Source organism: Falco rusticolus, chromosome 4 (assembly GCF_015220075.1).
Source record: "Falco rusticolus isolate bFalRus1 chromosome 4, bFalRus1.pri, whole genome shotgun sequence".
NCBI classification, from domain to species: domain Eukaryota; kingdom Metazoa; phylum Chordata; class Aves; order Falconiformes; family Falconidae; genus Falco; species Falco rusticolus.
The window spans coordinates 23,725,898-23,738,781 of record NC_051190.1 but is presented as its reverse complement, the minus strand read 5'-3'; the positions used below and the strand labels follow the sequence as shown (position 1 = coordinate 23,738,781).

The window sequence follows — 12,884 nt, the reverse complement described above, 5'->3', positions numbered from 1 at the left end:
TCCAGACTTCCTAGCTGTCTTTAACGGAGGTGCCAACACTCCTTCACTGATGTTCCCCTGATCCTGCCCCACTTCCCTTGCTGAGACCAGGGAAGTAGGTCCTGCACCTGGGTTTCTCCTGCATCCTTTCAGCTCACCCCTAGGATTACTCACAGCCTCTCTGCTTGTTTCCTCCTGCCTCTTTTGTGCTGGCTGCGCCCAACCCTCCCCCTGTCAGATCCTTCATTCTTACCCTCTCTCCCCACTTGACTTCCTCCGTCATCTGTGCCTGGCTCCATCGCATCAGCGCTTTGCAGACCACAGCGCTGCTTTACTGGGGTGTGCTGGGGCTGCCCTGCTCCTCCCGGCTCACCCCTCTACTTCTGCCAGCCGCTGATTCAGAGAGCCTGGTGGCTCCGCGGGTCTGCACACTGGCACAAAATTAAACTCATAGAGCCGCTCCACCAAACCACTTGTGTTCCTGTCACTTCACGCCTTGATGGCTGCCATCCCTGCTAGCTCACCTCCCAGCGAGGTTTGCTCCTCCAAACCCCGGGCTGTTGGCACAGTGCATTGCCCTGCTTCACCCACGCAGCACAAATGTCCTAGAGACCACTGCTAGTCCTCTGGCTGCTTCTGCCCCTGCCACAAAGTTGACTGATACTCACAGCCACTGTTCCAGTGTCTTTTCCTACCCTGTGGTCCCTGTGCTCTTCCCTCTCCCTGTGCCTAGTGGGTGTCTAAAGCAACTTTCTGTCCTGCCTCTGCAAAAGGCTCTGAGCTTCTCAGCCCTGACAGGAGCTGGGGAGAGATGGCTGCTCAGCCCTGCAGCCCAGAGCCTTGGTGCTCTTGCAATGGCTACTGCTTCCCCCAGCAGCGATTTCTTTGTCTCCCTCCTCTCTGGGTCTTTTTACGGCTGCTGGAAATGTAGAATGCTCTTCTGTGTCGCCTGCTAGGGCTAGGTAAATTATTTGTTTAATAGGGTTGGTTTATTTTTTGTAAGCTGGCAGAATAACTGTGAATCATCAAATCTCCCTGAATTCACTCCACACAAGATGCCAACAAAAGGATTCATTGTGCAGAGCAGTAATCGGAGCGTTGCTGGGGCTGGACAGAAAACCATACAGCGGGTCTGGCTTCCCAAGAGGCTGGATACACAGCCATTGCCAGTGCAAGAACTAGTATGTGCCCCTTTGAAAACTCATTGCTGACAAAAGTGTGTGGTTTTTTTCATGGCACTGAGCCCCAGCTACTCTTTCTTACTCCGCTGGAAGTTTTTTTCTTTCCAGAAAATCCTGGAAAAGAACCTTAAGTAGTATTGCTGCTTCTGCTAGAATGACCATTTCCCCCCATTTTTTCCTAATTGTTCACAAAGAATGACAAATCTATTCAAGTGCAGCCCCTCTCAAAACAGCTTCTGGATGAAATTAGAGAACTCATTAGGATCAGATCCTTAGTTTGTAAGGATCCCCCAATCCCCCGTACATCACACCCTGATCTTGCAAGGGGCTCCGCAGTAAATGTTTGTGTTGCGCTCATGTACAAGGCTCTGTTTCTCCAGAAATGGTGCCCGCACTGAAGAGATTTTCCAACTTTTACACTGCTAATTGAGCTGTCCTGGATGGGAGCTTTCGGCTCCCAGCCCAGAGGCAGGGGAGGCTGCTGTCACAGCACTGCCTCCGCTCACCTGGCTGAAGGCAGCGAGGGAAGGGGCTGCCTCAGCACCCCCTCAAGCTGCATCACACCTTCACTTGGAAATCTGTACCTTCTGACAGCCATTTGGTTGGATCCCACTTTGGTTTGCAGTTAGTTTTGAGCCCCCCAACCCCCCACACTTCCAAACCTCAGCAGGGAAAACACAGTGCTAGGAAACAATGTTTCTGGAGGGGGGGAGGGGTAGGATAGGATTTAAGAGAAGCAGGAGCAGTGTAGTGGTGCTGGCCCAAAGAGAGGGACATTTAGGGAGCACCATACCTTTTCCAAAATGTTTTTCCTAAAATATGTGTACTTCAGTGATCGACCAAGGACCCAGGGCCAGGGTTAATGTCATGAAGGGAGAACAAACTGCTACCTCCACAAGCCAACCTACAGACACACTGTGAGGTGATGCTCTGTAAGGATTACTCAAAGCAGGAGTTTCTCTCCTGAAAATTGCCTTTTACCTGTGTGCTGGGGTGGGAAAAGCCAAACCAGACTTTTGTTTGCTGCTCTCAATGATGGAGTTTGCCGTGTTTTGGGTCCTGGAGCTTTCCTCATGCAGTTTTAAAAGACGGTGCCAGTCAGAAGATATTCTGGCTTGAGCTGGATAGCCTTCCCGTTAAATGTGTGCTGTAAATCTCTCTCACGCCGCTATGCTCATGTTTAATATCGCTTTTATGTCGGTAAATCCACTGTGGCTGAATTTTTGGCCTGCAGCTGTGGATCAGCCGTGCCCTCGCCGAGGGTAGCTGCGTGGGGCCGGGCTGTCCTGGGGCACCGCTGAGACCCATCCTCCGCCCTCGGGGCCTCGCCGCCCGGGTGCTCCCCTGCTCTGCCCTTAACCTTGTAGTAACTGACATCTTTGCCTTAGGGGAACAGCTTCTAGATCGATGTATTTCCGTAATACGGAAAGCTTACTGGCTTTAAGGCAGTGCAGGCCTTCAGCCGTCGCAGCTGCCAAGGTGCAGCTCCTGGGCCGGGGAGCGGGCTGAGAGCGCGGTGCTCGGGGAGCGCGGCCATTTCGGGGGCCGCTGCCTAATCGTGGGGTGCCGGGGATGGCACCGCTCGGCTCGGCACCGCTGCCGGGGCCCGGCACGCCCGGGGCGCTGACACTGGCCCCGGGGAGCAGCGGCGGCGCCTGCGCCAGAGCAGCTCCCACCTGCACAGCGGCGGGCACGAGCCGCGCCGAACCCGGCCGAGCCGAGCAAAGAGACGGGTCAGAGGGCCGGGCGGGGCGGAGCCCTTCCGTCCCTCGGCGGGGCTCTCGGCGTCCCCTCGCTCCACGGGCCGGGATACTTGCGGGGCCGCCCCCCCGTGTCCCGGGCCCGGGGCCCGCCAGGGGCGGGGAAGGGGCGCGGGCCCGTCCGCCCCGCTCCGCCCCTCACGGCGGCCCCGCCCCGCCCCGCGCGCAACCTGAGCGCGGCAGCGGCGCCAGGGCCCTGGTTCGGCTGGCGGCGGGCAGCGGCGCGGCTCGGCTGGGCTCGGCTCGGCGCGGCGCGGCTCCTGAGACCGGCGGCGCTGCGGCTCCCGCCGGGGCCCCGGTGTCCCCGGCGCCGCCAATGAAGGCAGCCGCGGGCGGCGGCGGGGCCGCGGCCGGGTGAGGCGGCGGCGTGGCAGAGCGCGGCGGGGCCGGTGTCGCGGCGGACCCGCGCCCTCCCGCAAGATGTCATCGCAGGGCAAGTTCAAGAAGGACAAAGAGATCATCGCCGACTACGAGGCGCAAGTCAAAGGTGCGGAGCGGGGCCGCTGCATTGCGGGGCGGGCGGCGGGCACGGCTGCCGTGCCCGCCTTTGTGTGCGGGGCGGGGGCGGGGGCGGGGGTCGGGGCCGCTGTCCCGCGGAGCGCCCGCCGCGGGCGGTTACGGCACGGCCGGGCTCCCCGCCGAGGGCGGCGGGGGCGGCTGGGCGCGGGGCGGGCGGCGGCGCCGGGGGTGCCTGTGTTTTGTTTCCGTGCGCCCGCCGGCAGCTGCGGGCGGGTCGGCCCGGAGCGCGTTGATCCCGCAGCCCGGGTGCAAGGCCTGGGCCGGGCCACGCCGCAGGGCAGCGTCCTGCTGCGCCCGCAGCGCAGGGTGAGACCTCCGAGGGGAGCGCCTGGCGTCTGCGTGGTAGGGAGGAATATAATTAAAGGTTGTGTCGGTGGAGACCACGGAGCATCAAATATCAGGCTCCGAATGAATTTTTGTGGCAGTTAGACTTACTAGTGAAAAGTCCGTGCCCTGCGGAGCTGCCCGCAGCCCGTGGGGGCTGAGCGCGGCGGGGGGTGTGCGGCCCTCCCGGCAAACCCGGCCCGCCCGGCCGCCTCTGGCGGGGGAGCGGGTTCTGGTCTCGGTAGCCAGCTGCATCCACTGGTACCGTTGGAACTTCGGTTTGTAAATCGACTCGCCTTTGCAGCAGTTCCCAATTCTGTTAGTTGCTGATAATTCCTGTTACCACGGGCAGCTAGAGGAGGTGAAATGCGCACTTCGTTAAGCTGCTCCCTTCGAGTCCCCCTGCTGTTATATAAAATTGGCTCTCATCTGCTTTTGGTTGGTGGTTTTATATAGGTGTGCGTTCACTGTTTTGTTATGTCTAAGTCTCTGGTTAAGGCAGAGTTCATTAAAGGTAAAAAATAGCTTTTCTGAAAATTAACCTGTGAATGTGCAAACTGGACAGCTATCCTCCTTTCTCTAGAGGTCACTCAGTGCTTTGGATCTTAAGCTCAGCTGAGTGGTGCCTTATCTGCACATACACCGCTTTGAGAGGAGTAGCCGCTTAAATGCGGCAGTGCAATGCCAGACAGAAGGATTTTGGGGAAGGGGCTGTCTGTTGGTTTCATGCCGCTGTTTACTTTCTTGCATTTCAGTCTTTTGTTGTTGGCTTTGAAGAGTGATGTAACAGTCACAACATGCTCTGCTCAGTGCCAATTACCTTTCTGCTTGTGTGTAATTTGGGCAAATTGATGTTATTGCACCCTGCAGTTAAGCAGATGAAATATTCTTTTAGCCTGTGGTATTGTTCTACTTTACAGGAGGGGATTTCAGAGAGACTGCCCCACGTTTCCGGGTTTTTCTCAAAGGTGTCCTTGGCCCAGTGGTTCCTGCTTCTTGGAGGCTTGGGGCTGCGGAGGGGTAGCTGGAGGCAGGGTTGGGTCTGATCTGTTCCAAAAGCTTCGCTGCAGACTTATCTATATTTTTTCTTGTTGTTTGTAACTCGAATACTCATTTGCCGCGATCATTCTTGGCCTGACTTCTGTAGCCTCATGGTTTCCATATGTTAGACAGTTAATGCTGGCGTTGTGTGTAAGGGTGTTTTATTGCACCGCAGCAATCGCGTTTTGGGTCACATTTTTTGTCAGCTGTAATGCGGACAGTTTGCTGATGGGCTGGTGATAATTTCCTTGATACTATTTTTTGCCTTATTATACCTGCAGAAATGTCCATTGTCTGATTTAGGGTACTCTCTCTGTATTTTCATCCCAATAAAAGTTAATTTGGATGTGGTCAGGATTTAACTGCACCTGAAGCTGGAGCGAGGCGGACAGAGCTGGACCCCAGAGTCTGCGTGTGCTGCCTGCCCGGCTGCCTTTGAGGTGGTGGCAACTCCATCCCTGAGATTTTGAGTCTGTCACACAACCAAGGTGGTCTCGGGGTGCCCCTGCTGAGGTGCCGCTGAAGGGGCTCTGGTGCTTGTGGCTGTGTCCTGACAGCTGTCACCCTTGCTGTCACCTCCCTGCAGGGACCAGGGTGGCTCTGACCTTCCCACGTTGCTAAACTGTTGGAGGAGGATTAACATCTGGCTCTAGAGGAACTGGTGTGGAAGGATTTCATGTTCATTTCCGTGGTAGCCTGTGCTTCATTATTGCATAGGAGCGCTGGAAGAAAATGTGCCTTGGCAGAAGGGTTTATTGAAAAGTCAGTGGTTGGTCACTGTGTTAGTAGGGACCTGAGGAGGACCAGCTGCCGAGGATGCTCTGCGGAGGGAGCAGGACTTTTTCTTTGATCAGTTGTGTGCTGCGTGTGCAAACGCAACAGATCTGTGTTGTCAGTGTCAGCAAAACCTGCCATGGGGGAGGGTTTTGTCACCATTTAAACCTTCCTCTGAGGCTGTGACAGCAGCGGGCATGAACACCCACCTCCACTTAGCTCCGCTTCTGCAAGGCCTCATCTCTCTTGGCTTGACCTAGGGATTTCATGTAGGCCACCTCATTATCTCAGATACCCTGTTTATTTCCTTCAGGGATTTAGTCATTATTCTATTCTTATCTAAACCACTGCTACCCTGGTGAAGACAGAGACCCAAATCTCCAGAGAAGGACTAAAATGGAGAAGAAATGGGGAGAAAGGAAGGAGGGAGTGGCAGCAAGGGAGACTGACAAACAACATGTTGGTATGGAAGAGCTGATGGTAAAATCTGAGAACTTGAAGAAGTGATGCCTGACTGTGGAGGATGGGGCTGAAATCTGGACATGGCACAGTGGTGGTCCCTATGGCGTGGTCAAGAAAACAGCAGTGGAGAGGTGGGAAACGGCATGCGAACTCCAGGAATAGATTGGCATGGGTGGAAGTGACAGTGAGTGACAGTAGAGGTGTGTTTAAAATGCCTTTAAAAGATAGATCTTGGAGATGGTTAGAATTGGTCAGTGTGCTGGCCAGCGTGATCTGCCTGGAAGTGTGTAAGCCGGCGCGGGGGCTCTCTCGCAGGGCCGTACAGAACGCCTTGGTTGCCCAAGTATTACTAGAGGAGCCTGACAGAGAGCTGGGTATAACATGTTGGGGGAAAAAAAAAATTAAAAATCATGTTGCTTAGACTGATTTTTAGGAAAATTCTGCTGAAAGCCCTCTTTGCCCAGGCTGTTGGGAAGTCGAGCAAAGTCCCCGAATGGTGTGGGGACAGCCTGTCAGTAACTGCCTTGCGGGAGCTGAGCCTTGCCCCGACCTCCTGTGCTCCGGGGTGCAGCAGCCTCGCTTAGAAAAATCGATGAGTCCGTGCTTTGTGCGGGGAGCATGATTGGCGTAAGTAGAGTTTAACTGGTGAATAATCTTTGTGCACAGGGGTGATTTATCAGCCATAATGACTCTCTATCTTCGTTCCCTCCCTGGAGGATTGTGTCTGCTTTCCTCACAGTGGGAAGGAGTCGTTCTGAAAATGCTTTGAAAAGATAGGGGGTGTGTGCAGGGTGTGTGCCTGCGTGTGCGCAGCTCTGCGCGGGTGCGTCTGCAGCATGCTCCTGCGGGATGCTGCAGGGAGGGCTGGGGGCTGGTGGCTGGGGCATGGTTACGCAGCGTTGGTAGCCGTGCAGGGTGCCCGAGGCTTTGGGTCGGTGCCGCTCCATTTTTAGGGGTGGAAGTGCCTCGCCGTTGCTGCCTGTGGCTGCTGCAGGCTGGCTGTCCTTGTGGCGCTCCGCAGCGTTTGCCGTCTGCCCATGTGTGGGGACCTCTCTCTTTCACCTCTCCTGGAAACCCGCTGGCGGGTGCCTTCCCACGCTGTGGTCTCTCCTGTCAGTCCTTCTGCCGTGGGTCCATCCTTTCCTCCTGCTGCTGATCTGTGTCCTTCAGTGTCAGGAGGGGAGAGTGCTGGCCCCAGGACTGGTAGCAGATGCTTGTTTGACGGTACCAGAAAGAAGATACTGAGGATACTTTTTAGGAGGCTGATTTTTCTGATTTGTCTTGCTTAGGTTTGCAGGCAGGAATGATTGCATTAAAAATAAATGCCAATAAAGAGATGGCTGCATGTTTACAACTGCCACATTAAAGCTACTGGCGGAATACACAATGCAGTAGAATCTTAGATGCACAATTTAAAGTGAGTGTTTTCAGACGTACAGTTTTAATTGGTCTGTTTGTCCAGAAAGATAAATAAACGCCTTTTCCATTACTGGCAAACGCGTGATTTGTTGCTTCAATGCAGCAAAACTAACCATTTTTAATTACGTGGATGCAACCGTCTGTGGTACAGCATTGTAAATCTTGCAGAAAATTGGGCATAGTGTTGATTGACTGTGTAATTTCATATTGCTTCCTGAAGCTTTTCTTTAACCCTGGCAAAATTCAGGTCATTGTAGATCTCTGTGGTTATTGTTGGCAGGAAGGCTGCTGTGAGTCAATAGCATCTTCTTCTGTCATGTGGCTGGCAAGTGAAAAGCATCCCTTGTGATCCTAAAGATGGTAGTCTTTAAATGGTGCGTCTGGCTGCATAGTGGTGAAGGGATGATTCTTGCATTTCTAGGACTCTTAGTTGCTGTGTAAATTGGTAATACAACTAGAATTTTGACAGATTTAGCATACAAAAACATGAAAAAGGCTTGCAAACCCGGGGCCAAAGAAGACCACTGTGTGCTTTCCCACTTCCATAAAACAGCAGCTTACATTAATTTATCATTGCTTGTTAGCTTCATTTTACTTTTTCTATTGCAGTAGCTGCATCCCTTCTTTTATGTCTATTCTCATTTCCTACCTATTGCTCTCTTTCCACCTTGCTCAGAAAATTTTGGGAAAATTCCCAGACCAAATTTATTTCTGGGATTATACATGCTTAGAAGGGAAGCTTGGTTCCCACTTGGAGGAGGCATTGAGGCTTGAAACTTGACAGCCCATTTAATGAAATTGTTCTGTGCAAAAGAGAAGAAAGTTCCGCCCCTTTGGGTGGGCTGGTAAGAAACTGCTAAATATTAATCACAGAAACAGATGTAAAATTTCTGTTGGCTTGATTGTCTTGCTTAATAAAATGTAGGGAAGCGCGACCTGCAGGCCATGCCTTGGTGTAGCTTGGAGTCATCTGCAGCAGAGAGCAGATTCTGATGAATCTGATCTCATTTCTGCTGTGAGACTTCAGAATAACTGCTCAGCATTGATCCTTGTCTGGCTGATTCCCGTATGGATTTATATGTTGTCAGTTTCCACTTGCCCACTGTGTTTCCTTGGTGGGGTCTGGCAGCGTGGTCCTGGCAGAGGGGTTTTACATGAGACCTCTGTGTGCGGGGACTGGGAGGGCCACGTGTGGAGAATAGCAGAGAAGTGTGTATGTGGTTCAGAGTAAAGATTAATTGGCGGTCTCTAATGGAAACAAATTGAATCTATAAGAGATGTTCCCTGCAAAGCTGAAGTCCCGAGCACTTTGATGGAGGCTGGGATGGCTCAACTGAGTCAGCAGGATCCTGCGCGCACCGACCATCGGCAGCTCTGTGTGCTTGCTGGGGGGACGGACCTTCCTACGGTCCTTGGATTTGGGCCCCCTCTGCGGTCAGAGAGGAGGAGGAATGTCAGCTTGCGGTATCTGGTCAGAAGCGCGTGTACGTGGGTGCTGGGGTGCCGTGCTGTGGGCCCAACGCTGTCAGCACCTGCTCCCCGTGCCTGGTGCGGCAGGAGCACGGGGACGGTGCTGGGTGCTGCCTCGCTGGGGCCAGGCGGTTGGCCTCGTGGCACTGGTGTGGACGGTAGGATTGAAGCGTGCCAAGGCATCGTGGCTGCTGTTTCTTGTTAAGACATCACTAAACCCAAAGGCTCCCTAGGTGCCACAGCCCTGTTTAGATGGGGAGCTGGACAGGGGCCTGAAAGCCTGTGTGCTGCCCTTCTAGCAGAATGTGGGGTGGTATTTCCAAAAAAAACCCCAAAAAACCTGCAGCTGACATCACTAAAATGTTTTTTCCTTGTAAGACACAGCTCTTTGGCCTCAGCTGATGCTGTTCAAGCAAATGCAGCAGAGTGGAGGTGCCTCTGGCAGGATAAGCAGGAAACATTGCTTTCCTCGTGAAGATGGAGAAGCCGGCAAAGAGAGCGAGTGGCCAAGGGACGAGCCATGAACCTTTTGCAGGACTCGCTCCTGCTGGGTCCAGGTTGCTGGCTCCTGCTGCCAGCTTGGGCTTTGTCCCTGGGCAGCCTGTGGGGTACTCGCCTAGCTGGACCGTGGTGCGGGAGGTCCGGCTTCTCCTGCCGAATGGCCAGGGAAGGGGGAGGCTGAGGCTCTGGGTTAAAGCTTGTTAGTGTGCCCTGACCCCCAGGACAGGGCAGAAGTTGCATTTAGCAGCTGTGCTTCTTAGGCCCTGGGTTCACATGGGAGCATCCATATAGCGTGGAAGCCAGTGGCTGTTCCTGCAGCTGATGGCCCCTGGGGCAGAGCCTGCACTTCGCATGGGAAGGCTGTGGTCAGATTTTGGTTCAGGTTCCTTTCATTAAGGTGATTTTCTTCTAATTGTTAAATAAATGAAATGCATCTGTGTTTGGAAGCATGCCATGGTGAGGAGGCTTCCTTTGGGCTTTGCTCTGCTTTGGAGGCTGACTTTGTGTCCCTGGGCTCCTGCCCTGGACTCAGGGGCTGGCGTGGGGAACAGGAGTGAGCATGCGTGTGGTGTGCATGTGGCTGGAGCGTGCTGCCCCGAGCGGGTCCGTGCATCCTCAGCAGCTCCTCTGCCTTGTGTGCATGGCGAGTGCTGTCTCCGGTGGGGATGGCCCAGGTCTCCAGCCTCTCCGTTACCCCTGCGCCTGGGGGTCCTCTCCCATGTGGTCAGAAGCACCAGACAATGAGTCCAGCCTGGAGTTCATGGCTTGTCCTCGGGTAAGGGGGTATGATGGTGTGCAGGAGCTGGGGTCCTGCGGTACTCTGAGGCCTCTGCTGAGAGCTGATTCCAGTAGAAAAGAGGGGTATTTTGATCCCTGTAAGCCTGGTTGTTTTCTTTTCTGATAGCTGGCAGGTACTGGGGTGCAGCAGGCATTATTTATCAATCTACCCTTATTCCTGATAACAGTAAAAAACTCCTATAACACTTATTCATGGCCTGTAGCTAGTCCTGGTTCCAGGTGAAGAGTTTTAAGGGCTGTAAGAGTGCAGCGCCAAATGCTCTTCAGGTGCTTAACAGAAATTTATAAGCCTCTGCCAGGTGTAATATTTTAAGTTCAGCGTGCAGCATTTCAGCACCTGTCAGGCACAGGATTTACTCTCCCCTTCTGCTGGCCCATTGAAGAGGGGGGAAAACCTTCCCCCTTGAGCTCTTTAATTGTCTCTTGCCTGAATTTGGCTTTGTTTCAGTAGCTGTTTGTCAAGCTACCACCCACAGCAGCAACAGCAGTCGCCTCCTGAAATGTGTTTACCAGCTTCTGAGGTGTTCGTACTTCGGACAGGTGACAGCGTGGTTCGAGCAGGTACTGCCTGGTGTTGGGCTTGGGGCTGGAGGGACTGCAGCAGCATGTGCAGTTGTGTTCCTTGTGCCGCTCTCCAGTAAAGCTGGCGTGAAGTAATCTCCCCTTTTTTACAACCTGGGTGGCTGTTTAATCCTGAATGTTGATTTAATCCCAGGAGGCTTTTGCTGAGCTGCCAGCAAACCTTCCTCTTTAAAGAGATGAGTATTTCTTACTGGTAACTATTGTGTTGTGTGTGCCCCACCTCTTTGTATTTTATTGGTATGTATCATAGCAGCGAGGGAGGATGTAGAAACAAGTGAACAGCGTGAGCCCACGCAGTGACAGTGGTGGTAGTGGTTTGTACCTGTCACTGGTGACCTCCTTAGGGCTTCCAGTCCTCACCCAGAGCTCCTGCTCTGTGCCTGTGGTTGTTGGACATACTTTTAAGTTGTCCATGTCTCCAAGTGCCTGATTTATGGGCTTTTCTCTGAAAAACTGGCCCAAGATGGCTTATTTTGGTGTCCCTTTTCTTACCCCTGGTAAGACAGCTGCAGTGGCTTGGGAAGGGGCAGCAGCTGAACAGCATGTTACAACACACAATTTTGGGGGAGGAAGCGGAGTATTGAAACACAATTACTGAGGGCGTTTAAGTAGTTGTAATGTGCTTCCCTGGGCTGGGAGCGAGTCAGTGTGATAGGGCTGATGTTTCTCACTGGCACAATGCTGTGGGATTGTTTAATGACTGTGAGCGGTCAGCAGCTTGGTTTTAGAGTTCATGTGAAAAAGGGCACCATCAACAGCACAGCAAGCCTTGCATGCCAGGCTGGGGAATGTACAACCTTGTTATTTATCCCAGTGTTGTCATTACTCATCAATGAGGAGGCAGCTGTTAGGATCCTGTCCGTGGTGAGGAGAGAGAGGTTTTAAATCATCCCCTTCGTGTTAAATCATTCTCTTTATTTTAAATCTTCCCCTTTGTTTTAAAAACAAAGATACGTCAAAAGGTGTGGTGTTGTAATTCTGGTGTGGAAGTTGGTGCTGCTGTCCTAGCCTCTTCTAGAAGGTGGGTCCCCAGAGTTTGCTCTGTGGGCGCAGCCTCCTCAGAGGGGAGCAATAGCAGTGCCTCTTGGCTGTTGCTCAGTCTGTGTTCGGATGTGGCTGTGGAGTGGTGTGTCTGTACTGGTGTGAGTTCCCCAGCTTGGGAGCCCCTGGCCTGGGAGGAACTGGGGGGCCTAGGGAGCTGGGAGCTGGAAGAAGGCTATGGCTGTGCTCGTTGGTGCTCTTGCACACACGTCTTGTGCTGTTGAGCTGCCTTAAAGCAGTGAGCCTCCCTGAATGACAAAACTGTCAGCTAGCTTTACTGATGTCCTTTCCTGACTGCTGAAGCCAAGCTGACATGTGTGGGGGGGTTCTCCACGAAGGCATTTGGTGCTGCAGGCTGAGTCTGGGAGCTGGAGAGTTAAGGAAAAATACGCAGCCCCTCTGTGTCCAGCAGCTTCAGAAAAGAATTTGCATTAGGGTATCACTCTTCTTTGGAGTTGGAGAATAGCTTTAAAGTGGTGGTGGGAAGGTTTTACTTTTTTTTTCACCCAGGCCTTTGGGAGGAACAGTCATCTATGTGACAAGGGATTGCAGTCACTAATGCATCTTGCACCTCAAAGTAGCTCTATAAAATACTGCTCTGTCTTGTAGCAGTGGCAGGCATGCAAGAAAGAGCAGTAATTTTCTGTTGGAATGACTGTGGAGTTAAATCGTCTACAGTTCCCTGCTTGTGTCTATATCAGATGAGAGAGGAGAGGAGGTTGCTCTTCAGCTGAGCATCCCTGACTTTTTTAGGTGTGACCCTCCTGGCCTGTGAGCCTTGGTGGCCTGTCTGTAAAACAGATGAAGAGGGCATGCAGCTCTGTGAGTGACTGCTGGCCCTGCTGCTGGTGGGAGTGCTCGGGGCTGCAGCTCTAGGTCTAGGGTGAGGATTTTGCCCATATGGCTCTTGCTTTGGCTATTATCTAGATAGCAAAGCTAACTGTAGTGATTAGGTGAGACTCAAGTGTTTTATCTTGCTTGTATTGCAAGAGTAAATATTAAAAAAAAAAAAAGGGGGGGGGGTAGATACAAA

The 12,884-nt window shown here is 53.1% G+C and overlaps 1 protein-coding gene across 4 annotated transcripts in view; it reads left to right on the top strand.

Annotated features, from left to right (window-relative positions):
- Positions 1–3,125: 3,125 nt before the first annotated feature.
- SRGAP3 (SLIT-ROBO Rho GTPase activating protein 3) overlaps positions 3,126–12,884 on the top strand; it is a 127,724-nt gene continuing 117,965 nt past the window's right edge. For all 4 annotated transcript variants that reach the window (XM_037385173.1, XM_037385172.1, XM_037385175.1 and 1 more), the window contains exon 1: positions 3,126–3,407. In XM_037385173.1, the coding sequence (XP_037241070.1) occupies positions 3,341–3,407 (67 nt within the window). In that variant the 5' untranslated portion in view covers positions 3,126–3,340. The remainder of the gene's footprint in view (positions 3,408–12,884) is intronic.